We start from the raw sequence: 19,217 nt of genomic DNA, 5'->3' as shown, positions 1-19,217 counted from the left end.
GTCAGCTCTACCTCGGTGTCTGAGAGGGTGCTTGTTATCTCGGCTGTTGTGATTTTACTGTTAGTTCTTTGATTACGTGTATTATCAGCCATTACATTCCTTACATTGATATTTATCTCATTCTTACTCCTGTGTCCCGCTTTTAACATGCACTCTAGAGCCACTTTGAATTGTTTTTTTTATTGCAGTTTTATATAGCACTAACTCGACCCGAATGTATTGGAGCGCTTTACATGAGCACCGGTTATGTTACGTTCATTTTTTTGGGATGACTGTCATGATTGCAATATGAAAGTATAGAGGCACACAGTTTTTAAGTTGCAGCTTTCCCCTCCTCGATGTGCTCTTTGAAACTTCCATTTGCATTACATATGGCTGCATTTTATTACTCTTTTCAGACATTATCTTTACATATCGCATTCAACTTCAGTTTTCGTCTCCATTAGGGACACACCATTTGTCTGTACTATATTTGTCTTACAAGCCATCCTTTTCTCCCTCTTGCAATACATCACGTTGACTAGTCTGCTTGAGTGTAGGTGCATATTTACTCCCTATTACGTATTCACTGTGTTAGTGTGCCATCACTTTATTGCCTTGTACTTCCTTGTTCTTCTTTACCTGGGCACTCTTTACTCCTGCCTTTTCATTGTTTCTTATTCTGAGTGCGCTTCACTTAGTCGTGTATTGCCCTGCCCGCTCCTTGTCCAGTGTAGCAGTGTATGTGCACCCACCATGATGGTTACGGGGGGTGGACACACTCGTTCTATCCCCTTTACTCACGTTAACATCCAACAGGCACCCTTGCAGGAAGGGGGGGTGCATTTTATCTAGTTTTCCATGACTCTAAAATGGATTTGCGCCACATGCTATTACCAGTATTATTTTGGGCCACGACCAGGCCAATTGTATATTTTATAGCATGGGTACTCGCAAACATTCTCTCGGGGGCCAAATTTACAGTGTGGTTTGTGGCCGAGGGCCGCACCTGTGGGGGCGGGTCAGTGGGGGGGCAGGGCTACAGTAAAAAAACAAAAGCCCTCCCTTTATCTATCGCCCTGACTCTATCTATCGCCCTGACTCTATCTATCGCCCTGTAATGTAATGTAATGTAATGGCACATTTTTATAGCGTGGCTATCACTCCAGGGAGCATCTTGGCGCTGGTACCGTTGCCAGTTGGAGTGAGACCGGCTGACTGTTGGGTTATTGGGAGATCCTGCACATTTACACCAAGGCTTTACTGGCGGTATCAGTAAGTCTGAAAATCCAAGTTTTCAAGGCTTTCCTAAACTGGCTCTCTGAGGGGTTTTTGACGAAGCTGCAGTGGGAGCTTATTCCATGCCCTGGATCCCAATACAGCGAGGGATTTTCATCCCTTGGTGGCAAGCCTGAAGCTTGGGATCCGCAATAAATTCAGATTTGATGACCTAAGGCTCCGAACTGGTAAGTAGCGCCTAAAGCCGTTTGACAGATACTTAAGTCCTTGTAGATGGAAAGCCCTAAACGTGATGACCAGTATTTTAAACAAAATATGCTTATGTATTGGCAGCCAATGGAGGGCATTGAGTGCGGCCGAGGCGGATGACTTCCTCGACCAACCAAGGACAAGGCGGGCGGCTGCATGTTGGACCATCTGCAACCTGCGGAGTACAGATTTATTTGCTCCCGCATACAGGCTGTTGCAGTAATCCAATCTTGGTGTTATAAGTGAAACCGCCACCGTTTGCCTTGCTGTCAGGGGGAGAAGGTCGAAGAATTTTCTGAGGCCTCTGATAATGTTAAAACAGTCACTCTATCTATCTATCTATCGCCCTCACTCTAGCTATCGCCCTCCCTCTATCTATCTATCTATCTATCTATGTACCTCCCTCCCTCCCTCTATCTATCTATCTATCGCCCTCACTCTATTTATCTATCGCACTCACTCTATCTATCGCACCACCACAGCATCACTAAAGGGCACCACAACATCACTATGCACTACCACAGCATCACTGAACGCCACAGCATCACTCGTCGCCACCACAACATCACTCAGTGCCACCACACCATCAATCTGTGCAACCATTCAACAACAACTAGTTCAAATATGTTCTCTCAATGTTTTAAGCTTTATTACAAATGTCACAAAAAGATGTTAATATTTCACTTCTGTTCTTGGATTTACATCACAATAAAATACACTGAACATAATCTTCACAAAAGTTATTTACAAAAGTTTAAGCTATTGCCATTATAATTTACAATAACTTTTATTTCAGTATTAATTATTAAAAAAAAATTATAGGCCATTGTTATTTGTAATATCAATACATCTAAGTCACGTAAATACAACACATATTGCATTATAATGCTTATGGTGTCACATTTGCAAAACTTATAACTATTGGCATTGTAAATGACTAAGCTATTAATTTCACTATTTTCAAAACCAACAAATAAATAAAATATTTGTCATTTACAATACCAATAGCTCAAACTTTCCTAATGCGAGACCTATTGCATTGCAAATGCTTGTTTCTGTATGTCAAGCTAAATAAAGAGCTCTTTCGAGAGGTGTGGCGCCGCGGCCAGGGCGACTGACGCTGGAATCTGGGGATCACGGTTCGATCCCCGGCTCCGGCGGCAGATTAGCCCAGCACCATGTGACTCTGGGCAATAGCTCGCTTAATCTTCCCGACGGCCCCCAGCGCCTAGAGACCCTTACGGGTGATTGTGCGCTTTACAAATGTGGACTTTACTTTACTTTATACTATTTATCCCGCCTCCAGTCAAACAGTGTATGATCTCTACTACTTAGCCTCTAGCTGGATAAACAGTGAAGAATGAGATATTTAGCCTGCCGCTGGAGATTATGTGTGATGCTGCTGGGTAAATAGCAGAGGCTATGTACTATTTGGCCGGTTGCCAGATAAATAGCCAGTTCCCTAATATAACTATATGGTCTTACTCTGTTGTCGTTCCAGTGCCTTCATACCATGGTTTCATGGAGCTTTAGTTCTGCTTTATTGAGCTGTATCATTATTAGCATATATGTGGTTCCTCTGTTGTTTTAGTAATAGGGGTGTTGGTAGAGCGTAGTACTTAGCGCTTGTGGCTGGTGGTCTCAACCAACTCAAGTATATGCCATCTGGATAGATTGGCATTGTTGAGATGAAAATGAAATATAATCAAATGAATATGGCATATGTTAAAATGGACGTGAAACTCTCTGGAAAACATCAGATGAGCAATGAGATATGTAATATGTCTTTGAAATGAATAAAGTGTGAACATTGATTTTTTAGGTGCTCAAACCAATATGGCATGCTGACATTAAAATATCGTACTAAAAAGAATATAGAAACTTTTGACATGAATGTTACGCTCATTTTAAAATAATTAAATATTGATAATAATGAAAGACAAATAAACACAGTACTGGAAATAGATCCACAGGTGTGTAGTAAAGTAAACTCTTACATGGTCTTATCTCGCTCAAAATGGAATCCTGGCACAACGAACGTGAGGAGTTTGCATCACAAGAACATGCAACATATTCACATAGCACCAGAAATCAAGGATATAAGATATCAAATTCTGGAAAAAATCTTTGGTAATACATACAATGTATAAATGCAATATATGCCCCAGAAGATAAAAACACACATTCTGTCAAATGCTATTTTGTAGTCTGCATCTTCTTCAGGGTGTTTTTAAATTCTGTGTTTTTCAGGCTGTATATAATGGGATTACATAGTGGTGTCACAACAACATATGACAGTGACAATACTTTGTTGTATTTTTCTGAAGCTGTTGATGCTGGTCTCATGTACGTAGAACAGATAGATCCATAGAATAATATAACCACAGTGAGGTGGGAGCCACAGGTAGAAAAGGCCTTGTGTCTTCCCTCTTTAGACCGGATTTTCAGGATTGTTGAGATGATGTTAATGTAAGATGCAATAGTTAAAGCAAAAGGTACAACTCCAAATAGAGTACCCATGACGTAGTTTGCTACCTCAACAGCACGAGTAAGGCTGCATGAAAGCTTTATTACAGCTAGCACATCACAGAAGAAATGGTTGATTGTGTGAGACCCACAGAATGAGAGCCTGGATATTATTATGATGTGTGGTATTGGGTCAATAAAACTAATTAACCAACATCCAGCAGCCAGCTTCATGCAAATTGCATCATTCATGGTGGTCACGTACCGTAAAGGATTGCAAATGGCCACATATCGATCATAAGCCATGACAGTTAGAAGGAACATTTCCGTAGTTGCCATGGAAACGAACAAAAACATCTGCAGCAAGCATCCACTTAGAGAAATGTGTGTTGCCTCCAGAAAGAAGTGAGCCAGCATGTTTGGGAAAATGATTGTTGTGTAAGTGATGTCAGTAAAGGCTAGGTTTGTTAGGAAAAAATACATGGGTGTGTGCAATTGTGTGTTGGAATAGACAATAACCATAATAAGAAGGTTCCCCACAACTACTAAGAAGTAAATTATCAAAAAGGCCAAAAAAAGTGGAACTAGAAGATGTGGAAAATCAAAGAAACCCACAATGATGAACTCAGCCGCTAAAGATTGATTGTGTCCTGCCATTTGTAATGGAATGCAGTCTTCTGGTGTTGGTAGATCAACAATATCTGCAATCAAAGAAAAAAATGAATGTCAATATGGAACACCAAAGGCATATTTAGCAAAGAGGTGTGTCGCCCTTGCACAACACAAGGCAGTGAAAGGGCAACGTAACTACTAAGTTAGATTTATCAAGCCCTGCATGGTCCTGAATGGCTTAATAAATCTAGAGTAACACAAAGCAGCACACATTGCTGTGTTGCTTTACTCTGCCGCAGGGAGGCATTCCATGGGTGGAGCGTGAGTGTCCCCAAGCATCCACCCATGGTTTTTGGCAAATTCCCTGATTTACCATTAGTGGTAGACCTGGGAATGCGTCAAAATTGTAAACCTCCCCAGATGAGGTGTGATGAGGAAAAATATCTTCATTTCTCCCAGGTTTTTCCTCTTTCTATGGTGTGCTGCATTCTGCAGCTCAGAAGGAAATGCCTCAGAGGCAGGAAAGTGTCCCTTCCTGTACAAAAGTATTCCAGCTCTCCATGCAGGTGCCCTTGCACGCTAATACAAGGAAAATATATGAATGCACCATATAATTTTAAATATGGCGCATCCCTGCCATTTCACTCTCACGCAGAGCAGCGCAGCAAGGTGGCTTTCTGCGCTGCGTGATTTCTTGATAAATCTGCCCCTCACTGTTTTGGGTGGGAGAATGGATGCACATGTTTAGCAGTCACAGTTCAAATGTTCTCATTCAGAAGAAACCTATTGAATTGAAGAAACAAAATATAGACAAAGTCAGTTCTAATTGCAATTCTAATTGCAGCTTGTTCTTGGTATTCATCTTACCTTTTATTTTCATGGGACAATGGCTAGGATGCATGATATCTATTGCTGATGTATATGTTAGTTATAGACGTGCTAGAACATGGCTGTAACAGTTCAAAAATCATCAAAAAGACAATATCAATCCACGCATGCACTTATAAGAAAAGTTTTAAAGTGTTGCAACTTAGATGATGGCTGTGACCCGATGCATAATTATAAGGGCAGAAGACTTTCAAATAGGTATGGGATATTCCTAATCAATGTTTAGATCAGGCACTCCAAAGAACTTATGTTATGAACAGCTACACAGAGAGTAGGCTTTGGGTCACCTCCTTCATCCAGTACCTAGTAGTAGGTTTGCCCCCTCCAACCACTGTTCTCTTGACATGTCTTACACATGTTGCTTCAACCCACAACATTTTGCGCAGTTTTACATTTTTCCTTCACTGCTGAATTGACACAGCAAATCAATCCAACAATCAATCAATCAATCAATAGTTAGCTTTATTCAACCATGAAAGTTACAGTCATAAAAGCACCTATCACATTCAATAAATATTAGAGGAAAAGTTAATAGTTAAAATGTACAGATTAAAAAGAAAAGGTAAAATACCAAAGACACATAATCATTAAAAAAGTACATCATTTAAAATCCAGAACATTTCACATCCCTCTGCATCACCTAAGAAGAGGCCTCCCAAAGCTCGAATGACATACTTTTCCTCTGCCACAGGACCCTTTTCAAGTATTTGGATACCCTCCAGGCCACGTGTTCATTCTCTAAGAGTTGAAGACGGACGAGCGATGGACGGCATTGCCTAAGACCCTGCTGTCTTAAGAGGGAAAGTAGCCAAATTTTCCTTAGTTCTGAGAACAACTTGCAAAACGAAAACAAGGTGGCTGGTGGACTGCTCTGAATGGGAGTCATACAGACATGGGGGTAACAATCTTGACTAGTCGTTCATTTTGGGAGAAGTCACTAGTCTATGTACTGTGCCCAGTCTAAATCTCATCAGGAACATTCTGTCATAGCTACTTGGAACAAAATATAAATAGGGTTCCATACCCAAAGAAGTAAGCATTAACTGATGTTGAATAACTGCGGGTTTGGAGGCTTCATCTGCTATTCTAAGGGAACCCAACATTCCAAGGCCCTCTTTCTTCAGGGTTTCCCTCGAGACTTGAGCCATAGAGCTAGGGTTTGAATAAAAATCTGGGTGTCCAAGATCATTCATGAACCTATAGACAAACCTTAGCCAGGGAAACTTCAGCGCCCCATCCAGCCTAGTACTGTCATGCAAGATATCTCTATTTAGATGGGTCTGATTGCTAACCCATATCCTGTGCCAGAGGAGTATTGGCTCAAGTTTGATAAGGTCTGCTAGACATGGGAGACCCAGCTCCTCGAGGCACACAAAGGAGGACGTACCAGGGGGGACGGAAAGGATTTACAGGAGGAAGGCATTTTCCACCGTTTGTAAATGGAGGGAATTAGCGATGCCCCATACCCCTGCCCCGTATAACGCTGCTGAGATACACTATGCCTTATATATCTGCAGAAGTTCGCCGGGCGGCTTCCTGCCCAGTTTCTTTGCAAAGATAGCCAGGGCGCTAGTTGATCTTCTGAAGCCCTGTTTTTTCTGCTCAACTGCACGGGACCATGTATTTTTCTGATTGAAGAGGACACAGAGATACGAAAAAGTGCTCATAGATGCTAACTTCCTACCATCCAGGCAGATGTCCCTGCCCGTGTCCCTACGAGTCCAGTACCACAGCTCATTATGAATGTCTTGGAAAAATTGATATTTAGACCCAAGTCAAGCATAAAAACTGTCGAAAATCCTTTTTAAACCATTTCCAGTACAAGCCATTAAAACAGCTTCATCAGCGTATAGAAGGGCAGGAATGGGTCTCCCACCTGCTTGAGGAAAATCTTGTCCACTCTTTAAGAGTGCCTCAGCCAGCCCAATAATGTATAAGTTAGAAAGGAAAGGGGCCACTGCACAGCCCTGCCTGACCCCTCTTCTAACAGGAAATCCTGCTGTGTGCTGACCCTCCGCCCTGTATCTGGCAGAAGCTCCCTCGTATAAACGCTGCAGAAAGACAATTATGTTTGGGTCCACCCCTAGGTCTGCAAGGATCTCCCATAACCTGGCATGAATTACAGAATCAAACACAGCAAATCAATCCAATCAGTTCTTCTGAGTTTTTTTCCATGGAATCTTTCAAATGCTTTTCTTTGACACACATTGAACATCGTTCATTTCAGCCAATGCTTAGGTGGTAGGTCTAAGTCCAACCAGAGTGCTAATTGAACGTACTTTATATTTGGTGATTATTTACTAAAACACTGCTAAATAAAGTGTTATACGTATTACATAGAATGTATTATTAATAAGGACTACAGGATTTTCATAATATTAAAAAAAGTTGTATGGAGTAAGTAAAACAAAATAGCAAAGAAGAAAATAAAATTATATGGGAAAGTAACATTTGTTTTGATATTTCAACCTCTGTCGGTCTTTCATCCTTGAGAAGCCAACAGAGATCAGTACAATAGGGATGGGACAGGGCCATGCTCATTGGCAACAAAGAGCAGAGGGGAAAGAGGGGAAAGAGGCAAGGGCAGCAAGCTGACCATACTGGACAGACAGAAGGGATAATTGCAGCATAACGGACCACAAAGGGCAGAAGGAATGGGGCAGGGCTACGACAAAGGACCAGACAAGTCAAGAGGGAGGGGATGGGGTCTACACATAGAAAAAGGAGGCCGGGCAAGGTAACAGGGCAAGAGCAGCAGGCTGACCATGGAGGGCAGAAGGGATGGGTACTGGAAGCACAACACAACATGGAGGGTAACAGTGAGACTATAATGGCATACACCCAGACATTGAAGGAAAGGTGGTGGGGGTCAGAGGCAGCAAACTGACTATACAAGGCAGGTGGTAGGGGATATGGCTGCACAGAAGACCTAGCATGACAAGCAGGAGGGTTAGTAGCAGCACAACAGTCATGGTGGGTAAGAGGCAGGGCCAGGAGCATGCATAAAGGACCATGGAGGACAGAAGGGAGGACTAAGAGCTGGACACACACAAAAGAGGGCCGGAAGGGGCTTCATAACAGGCCATACACGGCAGACAGGAGGAGCTGTTGTAGGAAAACAGAGTATGGGGGCATAAGGGAGTGGCAGCAAAATGGGCCATGGAGGAAGGGGAAAGGGGATGGAGCTTAGAACCTGAACAGGCAGGGTGGAGTTGTTAGGGACAGGCGACAGCCAACTGAACACACTAGGCAGGTGGAAGGGGCAGTGGCAGCTCAACAGAGTAGATAGGAATGTGGGCAGTTTCATGGAATATGATGGGCAGATAAAAGGGAGAATGGACATGCACAAAGACATTGGAGGGCAAGTGGAAAGAGAGTAGGGGCAGCAAGCTAAGCACAGAGGTTAAGCAAGAGGGGAATGATCAGGCATAGAATTGGGCAACAGAGGGCAGGTGGAGTGTCAGGGGCATCAAGCTTAACGGAGGGCAGTGGCCACACATCACACCATGCAGGTCAGGAGGGAGGGGGCTCGTGCATGGACTCGGACCACAGAGGGAAGGGAGCAGGTGGATGGGCAACAAGCTAACTGTTTAGGGTAGGCAGTAAGGGTAGTGTGGCAGAGCAATAGCCACAAATGGCTGCAATGAGGGAGCAGGGTCATGGACTTGGACAATGGATGGCAAGGAGGAAGGGGAGCAGGAGCAGCAAGCTTGGGTGGGAGCATCGCAATGCCAGGCCAGGCCCTGTGTTTAACCCCCCCCCACTGAGCATTACAATGAGTACTTAACGTAAAAAAAATACTTAGAAATTCAGTGAAATTCAGGAAACAGAATTTAAAAAACCTTAGAAGCTCAATGAAAAAAACTAAGTTTACAGGAACGTTATAGTTAAGCCCAGACTTCACTTGTGCAAAACCAGTGAAATTCAGCAGTTATAGTTACCTGAGCTAACTATAATTTATTCCCCCACAATGCCCTGATCATGACCTCACATATTAGATCACTCATGACATGGTCAGTGACATTACTCATGACGTAACTGAAGACATCTCAAATGACATCACTCATGGCATCATCCAGTGTTTGATAGTGTTTTCTAAAAGTTTATGAGTTTTAAACATGTATACTAAGGTACTGCAAAGTACCAAATACACCCAGATATACAAATTTGGTTTCCTATAATAGCTCAAAAACTACTCACTGACTTATAAAGTCAGCCACGCATCCACTAAATCATCCATACAGGCACTCATACACTTACTGATTCATTAATACACTTTGGTGTATGTATATTTAACACTCATAAACGTTTTAGAAACACTCACAGTCACCCGGTTGATGTCATCAGTGATGTAATTTAGGATGTCATCAGTGATGTCGCTTACCATGTCATGAGTGATATAATATGTGAGGTCATAAGCAGTGCATTGCTGGGGCGCAAATTATAGTTAGCTCAGCTAACTATAACAGCTGAATTTCTCAGGTTTTGTACAAGTGAAATATCACCCTAACTATAATGCCCATGTAACCTTTGGTTTTTTCAGTGAATTTTAAGGGTTTTAAAAATTCTATTTCCTAACTATAAAGTCCTGGTAACCATTGTTTTTTTCAATGAATTTCTAAGGTTTTTTTAAATGCTCATTTCTAACTATAACGTCCCTGTAACCTTGTTTTTTTCAGTGTCTCTGTTTTTCTTAATTGTAAAGTCCATTTGTATTAATTAAACCTTTAAGATTTTCATACTTTCTTTCTATAATTAGATACTGGTTATTATATGTATGTAATACACCACTCATTTTTTGATTTCCTATGTGTTTATCATAAAGTATATTATAAGTCGGCACAACATTGTTGCATTTACTGTGGAGAATTTGTCATCAGTAAAAACATTTCACATACTGAAAAATACACCTTAAGACTACATATTCAGTAAAATATTGTTTTAACTTTTGTTTCTGTGACCAATTTAGAAGAAAGACACCTTTGCAAAAAAATAATGTATTCTTGTGGTGGTGCCTGAGTGATTGGACATGTGCATGGTTAGTGTCTGGGTGATTGCACAGTGAAGGGGTAGTGGCTGAGTGAATTGATGAGTGCAAGAGCAGTGCCTGGGTGCTGGCAGAGTGATTCAATATGTGCATGGTTAGTGCCTGGGTGATTGCATGAGTGCATGGTAGTGCATGAGTGAATGGATGAGTGCAAGTGTAATACCTGGGTCATTGGATAAGTGTATTGATAGTGCTTTATTGAATGGATGAATGCATGTGTACTGTCTGATTGAATGGTTGAGTGCAAGCATAGTGCCTTGGTCATTGGACACGTATATGGATAGTGCCTGAGTGAATGGATGAATGCATGTATGGTGTCTGAGTGAATGGATGACTGAAAGGGTAGTACCTGGGTGATTGAATGTGTGCATGTGTAGTGCCTGGGTGAATTGATGAGTGCATAGATAATGCCCGAGTGAATGAGTGAGTGCATGGGTAGTGCCTGGGTCATTGGATGAGTCTATAGGTAGTGCCTGAGTAAATGGATCAGTGCATGTGTACTGCCTGAGTGAATGGATGAGTGCAAGGGTAATGCCTGGGTGATTGGATGTGTGCATGGGTAGTGACTGAGTGAATGGATGAGTGCAAGCATAGTGCCTGTGTGATTGTGTGACCCCTGACCCTCGGTCAGAGAACAGCTCTCCTCGCACAGCTCCGCCTGTATGCCCTCGGCTTTGGTCCTATCCAAGGCAGGGTTTGAATCTCCTCCCTGCTGGGTCCTACTAATTTTAGTGCTTGGCTGGTTTTTCTCGCCTACTTCCCCCGCAAACCATAACGCTGTTCCTGCATTATTTTCCCGACGCATCCAGCCCCGCTCCCACCTCCCAGCCACATGCTACTCCCCCCTCCCCTACTTATACGGTGTCTGCTGCATTGAGCGCGAGCTAGACCCCAGACCCTCAGTCAGAGATCAGCTCTCCTCCTGCAGTTCCGCCTGTCTGCGCTCGGCATTGGTCCCATTCAAGGCAGGGTTCAAATCTCCTCCCTGCTGGGTCCTGCTCATTTTGGTACTTGGCTGGTTTTTCTTGCCTTGTTCCCCCACAGCCCATAACGCTGTTCCTGCATTATTTCCCGACGCATCCCACCCGCTCCCACCTCCCATATGCATGCCCTTCCCCATCTAATTTGGTGACCGCTGCGGGGAGCGCGAGCTAGACCCCTGACCATCGGCCAGACATCAGCTCTTCTCCCACCGCTCCGCCTGTCTGTGCTCGGCTTTGGTCCCATCCAAGGCAGGATTCGAATCTCCTCCCTGCTGGGTCCTGCTCATTTTGGTGCTTGGATGTTTTTTCTTGCCTGGTTCCCCTGCAGCCCCTAATGCTGTTCCTGCGTTATTTTCTTGATGCATCCCGCCTCACTTCCACCTCCCAGCCTCACGCTCCTCCTCCCCCCTCCCCATCTTATATGGCGTCAGCTGTATGGTCACGCTGAAGGCACGCCTAAGGCAAGCCCATCTGTGCCTGTCCGAACCTGGACTGCACCCAGTGCCAGACCCCCTGGCCCCTGCGAACGCCACAACACCTGACGCCACTACGACTCCAATAGCCTCCACGCAGTCAATGCCAGCCGACCCGCCACCTGCTTCCAGGCCACCCTGAAGCTCACCCACAGACCCTTCACCTGCCGAAACTGCAACTACTCCAGCCTGCGCACACCAGCATATCCTGCCCATCCTACCATAGCAGGCCACAACAGTCTCAGATGCATACTACTCAACACCCGCTCAGTCCACAAGCACTTCGTCGAACTCTGGGACCTTCTCGATTCATCCTCCCCGGACATCGCCTTCCTGATCGAGACCTGGATGAATGCCTCCTCGGTGCCCGACAAAGCCAGCCCCGACGGCTACAGAATCACCCGCAGTGACCGAAACAACAAACCAGGTGGAGGAATCGCCATCGCCCACAGGAACATCAACAGAATTTCAACCAACATCGAAGACTCCCTCAGCATGGCTGAACACCTACACTTCCAGATCCACGTCAATCACAACAACACCCTCAGAGGAACCCTTGTCTACAGACCCCCGCGACCTCGACCACACTACAGCAACTCCATCGCAGACCTCATCAGCAGGCACGCCCTCGCCTCCCCAGACTACAACCTCCTCAGAGACCTGAACTTCTACCTCGAGAACTCCAACAACAGCAAATCCACAACCCTGATCGACAACCTAGCCAACCTCAGACTCAAACATCTCATCACAACACCCACCCACTCCGCCGGACACATGCTCGACCCCATCTTCTCTGCCAGCAACCACGTCACCTTCAGCCACACCACCGAACTCCACTGGACCGACCACCACTGCTTCCACTTCTCCTTCAAAAAACACACCACGCACATCCAACTGCAATGAATCCCACAACGCAGCTGGAACAAAGTCTCCGAAGACCAGCTCCTCACCACCCTCACCCAAGACCCTCCTTCCAAGCCCTCTGACACCAACGCAGTGGCCCACAACTTCAGACAATGGATCGATGACTGCGCCAACACCCTCGCCCCAATCAGGAAACACTCTACCAAGGCTCACCGACAGGAGAGCCATCTGGTTTAACGCCGACCTCCAGACCTCCTAACAAACCGGCCGAAGAATCGAGACATAGTGGTGCCAAGACCAGACACCAGACAACCATGCAACACTCAATAACGCCAGATGCAAGCACCACCAACTCATCCAATCCACCAAAAGGACCTCCTTCAAGGAACGCATCGACAACAACACACACAACAGCAAAGAGCTCTCCAGCATCATGAAAGAACTCGCCTCCCCCAACTCCAGCGCGAATGACATCCCGCCGTCACAAGACCTCTGCGACTCCCTGGCCACCTTCTTCTACCGCAAGATCGCAGATATCCACATCAGCTTCAACATCCAGACACTGATGACAGACGCCGACACCCCTGACTCAACACCCACCAAAGACACCAACCTCCTGCTCTTCTGGAACCATGGTAACGTTGAAGATACCATCAAAATCATGAACACCATCCACTCTGGCCCTTCGTTCCGACCCCTGCCCCCACCTCATCTACAACAAAGCAAGCTCCATCATCGCACCCCAACTCCGGAAGATCAACAGCTCCTTTGAGACAGCCACCTTTCGGAGAGCTGGAAACAAGCCGAGATCAACGCCCTTCTGAAGAAACCTAAGGCGGACCCAAAGGACCTCAAGAGCATTTGACCCATCTCCCTACTCCTGTTCCCAGCTAAAGTCATTGAGAAGACCACCAACAGACAAGTAACCCACGTCCTGGAGGAGAACAACATCCTGGACTCCTCCCAATCCGGCTTCCGCAGCAATCACAACCTTGAAACCTCCCTCATCGCCACCACCGACGACATAAGGACCCTGCTGGACAATGGCGAAACCACTGCCCTCATCGTCCCGACCTTTCGGCCGCCTTCGACACCGTCTGACACCACACCCTACGCACACGCCTCCATGACGCAGGGATCCATGACAAAACCCTGAACTGGATCACCTCCTTCCTCACCTGCAGAACCTAGAGAGTCCATCTCCCCTCATTCAGATCTGAAGCTACCACGATCACCTGCGGCCCACGCCAAGGTTCTTCCCTCAGCCTGACCCTTTTCAACATCTACATGGCACCACTCACCAACATCGTCCGAGCGCACCACCTCAACATCATCTCGTACACCGACAACACCCAGCTGATCCTCTCCCTCACCAAGGACCCGGCCACCACCAAATCCAACCTCCATGAGGGAATGAAGGCCGTCGCAGAGTGCATGAAGACCAGCCGTCTGAAACTGAACTCTGACAAGACAGAGGTCCTCATCCTCGGCTCCACCCCCTCCGCATGGGTTGATTCCTGGTAGCCGGCCACGTTGGGAGCTGCCCTGTCACCCTCCAACCATGCACGCATCCTGGGTTTCATCCTGGGCTCAATGCTCTCCATGACCCAGCAACTCAATGCTGTCTCCTCCTCCTGCTTCAACACCCTCTGCATGCTCCGCAAGATCTACAGATGGATCCTCACCAAAACCAGAAGGATGGTCACCCAAGCCCTCATCAGCAGCAGGCTGGACTACGGCAATGTCCTCTACGCGGGAACCACAGTCAAACTCCAGAGAAGACTTCAACGCACATAAAACGCCTCTGCACGCCTCATCCTCAGATTCCCCCGCCACAGCCACATCACCGCCCAATTGATAGATCTACACTGGCTCCCGGTCAACAAGAGGATCACCTTCAAGCTCATCACCCACGCTCACAAAGCACTCCACGACACCGGACCAGCATACCTCAACAAACGACTCACCTTCTACACCATGAACCGCCAGCTTCACTCTGCTGACCTCACCCTTGCCACCATCCCATGCATCGGCCAAACGATCACCGGGGGCAGATCATTTTTCCACCTCACCGCCAAGACATGGAACACCCAACCCATCCATCTACGACAGACCCAGGACCTGCTGCCTTCAGGAGACTTCTTAAGACCTGGCTGTTTGATCAGTAGCTGCTTCTTCCCCCCTAGTGCCTTGAGACCCTCACGGGTGAGTAGCATACTCTATAAATGTTGTGATTGATTGATTGATTGATTATAAGTGCATGGATAGTGCCTGGGTGATTGCAAAAATGTATGAATGTCGCATGGGTGATTAGATGAGTACATGGGTAGTGCCTGGGTGAATAGATGAGTGCATGAGTAGTGCCTAGGTGAATAGATGAGTAGAGGGTTAGTGTGTGGGTGATTGGATGTGTGTATGGGTAGTTTCTGGGTGAATGGATGAGTGCATGTGTAGTGTCTGAGTAAAAGGATGAGTGCCTAGGTACTGCCTGAGTGAATGGATGAATGCAAGGCTAGTGACTGAGTGAATTGATGAACGCATGCATAGTGCCCAAGTGAATGGACAAGTGTAAGGGTGTAAGTGTAAGTGCCTCGATGATTGTGTGAGTGTATGGATAATGCCTGGGTAATTGGATGAATGCATGAGTTGTAACTGGGTAAGTGAATGAGTACATGGGTAATGCCTGAGTGAATGTGTGAGTACAAGGGTGGTGTCTGGGTGATTGTATGAGTGCATGGATACTACCTAGGTGATTGGGGAGTGTTTAGACAGTGCCTGAGTGAATGGATTATTGTGTACGGGTACAGTTTGGTTAATTGGATGAGTGCATGAGTGGTGCCTGACTTTATAGATGAGTACATGCGTACAGCCTGAGTGAATGGATGGGTACAAGGGTAGTGCCCGTCTGATTGGATGTGTGCATGTGTAGTTTATGGCTGAATGGATGAGTGCATGGATAATGCCTGGGTGATTGGATGAGTGCATGGATACGGCCTCGGTTATTGGATGAGTACATGAGTAGTGCCTACATGAGGGGGTGAGTGCATGGTAGTGCCTGGGTTATTGGGCGAATGCATGCATTGTGCCTGAGTGATTGAGTGAGTGTATGGATAGTGCCTGGGTGATTGGATGAGTGCAGGGGTAGTGCCTCCGTGAATGGACGAGTGCATGGGTAGAGGCTGAGTGAATGGATGAGTGCATGGGTAGTGCCTCAGTGAATGGATGAGTGCAAAGGTAGTGGCTGAGTGAATGGATGAGTGCATGGGTAGTACCTGGATGCACGGATGTGTGCATGGATAGTGCCTCAGTAAATGGATGAGTGCAAGGTTAGTGCCTGGATGAATGGATGAGTGCAAGGCTATTGCCTCAGTGAATGGATGAGTAGAATGGTAGTGCCTGCTTGATTGGATGTGTGCATGGTTAATACCTGGGTGAATAGATGAGTGCATGGGTAGTGCATGAGTAAATGGATCATTGCAAGGGTTGTACCTGAGTAAATGAATGAGTGGAAGGGTAGCTCCTTAGTGATTGGATGAGTGCAAGGTAGTTATGTTGTTATGTTATGTTAAAATAAATGTATAAAGCGGATGTACACCGGGGTGGTTTCTTGGCGCGACTTTGATTGATACCCAAGTCCTAAAGAGTTATTCAAAATGCCTGTCGAAATAGCCAAGTTTTAAAAAGGCTTCGGAAGCCCAGGAGATTGGTGCAGATCGGATTTCAGAGGGGAGGGAGTTCCACCAGTGCGCTTTAATTTAAAAGAGGGAATGGAAAAGAGTTGCTTATGGGCCGAACGAATATTGCATTAGGGAACATGCTTGTTAATCAAGTTGTTCACAAATGTAGGACTTCTTCCATTGAGTGACTTAAAGATAGGACACCCAACCTTGAAGGCACAGCGCTGATCCACCGTAAGCCAATGTAGTTTCTTTAGGAGAGGAGTGACATGATGGTGCCTAGGTTGATGAACAATCAGACGTGCGGCCTGATTTTGTACCATCTGCAAACGTTTTGATAAGTAGAGGGGGATGCCAAAGTATAGCGAATTAGCATAGTCGGTATGGGACATGACCATAGCTGGGTTATTGCATGAGTGCGAGTGTAGTGCCTGGGTGATTGTGTGAGTGCATGGATAGTGCATGGGTGAGTGGATGAGTACAAGGGTAGTGCCTGGATGCATGGATGAGTGCATGGGTAGTGCCTCAGTGAATGGGCGAGTGCAAGGTTAGTGCCTGAGTGAATGGTAAGAACATAAGCGCGGAGATACCCCTTCGGGGGTCGAATTCCTGCGCTATATAAGCAAATAAATAAATAAATAAATACATGGATGAGTGTATGGATAGTGCCTGGGTGATTGGATGAGTACATAGGTAGTGCTTGGGTGATTGGATGAGTACATGGGTAGTACCTCAGTTAATGGATGAGTACATGGATAGTGGCTGAGTGAATAGATGAGCGCATGCATACTGCCTGAGTGAATGGATGAGTACAAGGATAGTGCCTTGATATATGGATGAGTGCATGGTTAGTGCCACAGTGAATGGATGCGTGCAAGGATAGTAGTGCCTGAGTGGATGAGTGAATGGATAATGGCTTGATGGATGATTGAGTGTATGGGTAGTGCCTGGGTGAAGGGATGAGTGCATGGGTAGAAGCTGGGTGAATAGATGAGTGCATGGGTAGTACCTGGGTTAATGGATGACCAAAAGGGTAGGGCCTGGTTATTTGGATAAGTGCATGGTTAATACCTGGGTGAACAGATAAGTGCATGGGTAGTGAGTGAATAGACCAGTGCAAAGGTAGTACCTGAGTAAATAAATGAGTGGAAGGGTAACACCTGAGTGATTGGATGAGAGCAAGGTGGTGCCTGGGTAACTGCATGAGTGCAAGGTTAGTACCTGGGTGATTGGGCAAGTGCATGGATAGTGCTTGGGTGAATGGATGGATATTGCCTGCATGATTGGATGAGTGTATGGATAGTGCCTGGGTGATTAGATGAGTGCATGGGTTGTGCCTAGGGGATTGGATGAGTGCAAATGTGAAGCTCAGTGAATGGATGAGTGTAAGGGTAATGGCTTGGTGATTGGGTGATTCCATAGATAGTATCTGGGTGAATGCAAGGATACTGCCTGAGTGATTGGGTGAGTGCATGGATAGTGCTTTGGTGATGGGATGAGTACATGTGTAGTGCATGGGTGAGTGCATGAGTGCATGAGTAGTGCCTCAGTGAATGGATGAGTGCAAAGGTAGTGGCTGGGTGATTGGATGAGTGCATAGATAGTGCCTAGGTGAATGTGAGAGTGCGTAGATAGTACCTGAGTGAATAGATGAGTGCATGGGTACTGCTTGGGTGATTGGATTAGTGCATGGGTAGTGCCTGGTTCATTATATGAGTGCGTGAGTAGCACATAGGTGACTGGATGAGTGCAAGAGTAGTGCCTGGATGATTAGATGAGTGAAAGGATAGGGCTTGGGTCACTGCATACGTGCAAGAGTAGTGGCTTGGTTATTGGATGAGGACATGGACGGTGCCTGGGTGATTTGGTAAATGCATGGATACTGCCTGCATGATTGGGTGAGTGCCTGGGTACTTGCATGAGTGCAAGGGTAGTACCTGGGTGATTGGGCAAGTGCATGGATAGTGCCAGGGTGATTGGGTCAATGAATGGATAGTGCCTGCATCATTGGGTGAGTGTATGGATTGTGCCTGGGTGATTATATGAGTGCATGGATAGTGCCTTGGTGATAGGGTGAGTACATGTGTAGTGCAAGGGTGAGTGCATGAGTGCATTAGTAGTTACTCAGTGAACGGATGAGTGCAAGGGTTGTGTCTGGGTGATTGGATGAGCGCATAGATAGTGTCTAGGTGATTGTGAGAGTGCATAGACAGCGCCTGAGTGAATGGATGAGTGCATGGGTACTATTTGGGTGTTTGGATTAGTGCATGGGTAGGGCCTGGTTTATTATATGAGTGTGTGAGTAGCACATAGGTGACTGGATGAGTGCGAGATTAGTGCCTGGATGATAAGATGAGTGCAAGGATAGAGCCTGCTTCACTGCATAAGTGCAAGAGTAGTGACTTGGTTATTGGGTGAGTACATGGATAGTGCCTGGGTGATTTGGTAAATGCATGGACACTGCCTGCAGGATTGGGTGAGTGCATGGATAGTGCCTGGGTGACTGGATTAGTGAATGGGTGCTGCCTGGGTAATTGGATGAGTCCATTAGTAGTGCCTGGGTGAGTGAATGAGTGCATGGGTAGTGCCTCAGTTAATGGATGAGTGCATACATAGGTGCAGGGTGATTGGATGAGTGCCTGGGTAGTGGTTGGGTGATTGGATGAGTGCCTGAGTAGACGCTGGGAGATTAGATGAATTCAAGTGCAGTACCTTGGTAATTGGATGACTGCTTAGGTAG

The 19,217-nt window shown here is 45.9% G+C and overlaps 1 protein-coding gene across 1 annotated transcript in view; it reads right to left on the bottom strand.

Annotated features, from left to right (window-relative positions):
- Nucleotides 1-2,301: 2,301 nt before the first annotated feature.
- LOC144767776 (olfactory receptor 5V1-like) overlaps nt 2,302-19,217 on the bottom strand; it is a 117,188-nt gene continuing 100,272 nt past the window's right edge. The window contains exon 5 of the mRNA XM_078651156.1: nt 2,302-4,634. Coding sequence (XP_078507282.1) covers nt 3,664-4,590 — 927 coding nt within the window. The 5' untranslated portion in view covers nt 4,591-4,634 and the 3' untranslated portion in view covers nt 2,302-3,663. The remainder of the gene's footprint in view (nt 4,635-19,217) is intronic.

This window comes from Lissotriton helveticus, chromosome 7 (assembly GCF_964261635.1).
Source record: "Lissotriton helveticus chromosome 7, aLisHel1.1, whole genome shotgun sequence".
NCBI classification, from domain to species: domain Eukaryota; kingdom Metazoa; phylum Chordata; class Amphibia; order Caudata; family Salamandridae; genus Lissotriton; species Lissotriton helveticus.
This window is presented reverse-complemented; position numbering and strand designations above follow the sequence as displayed.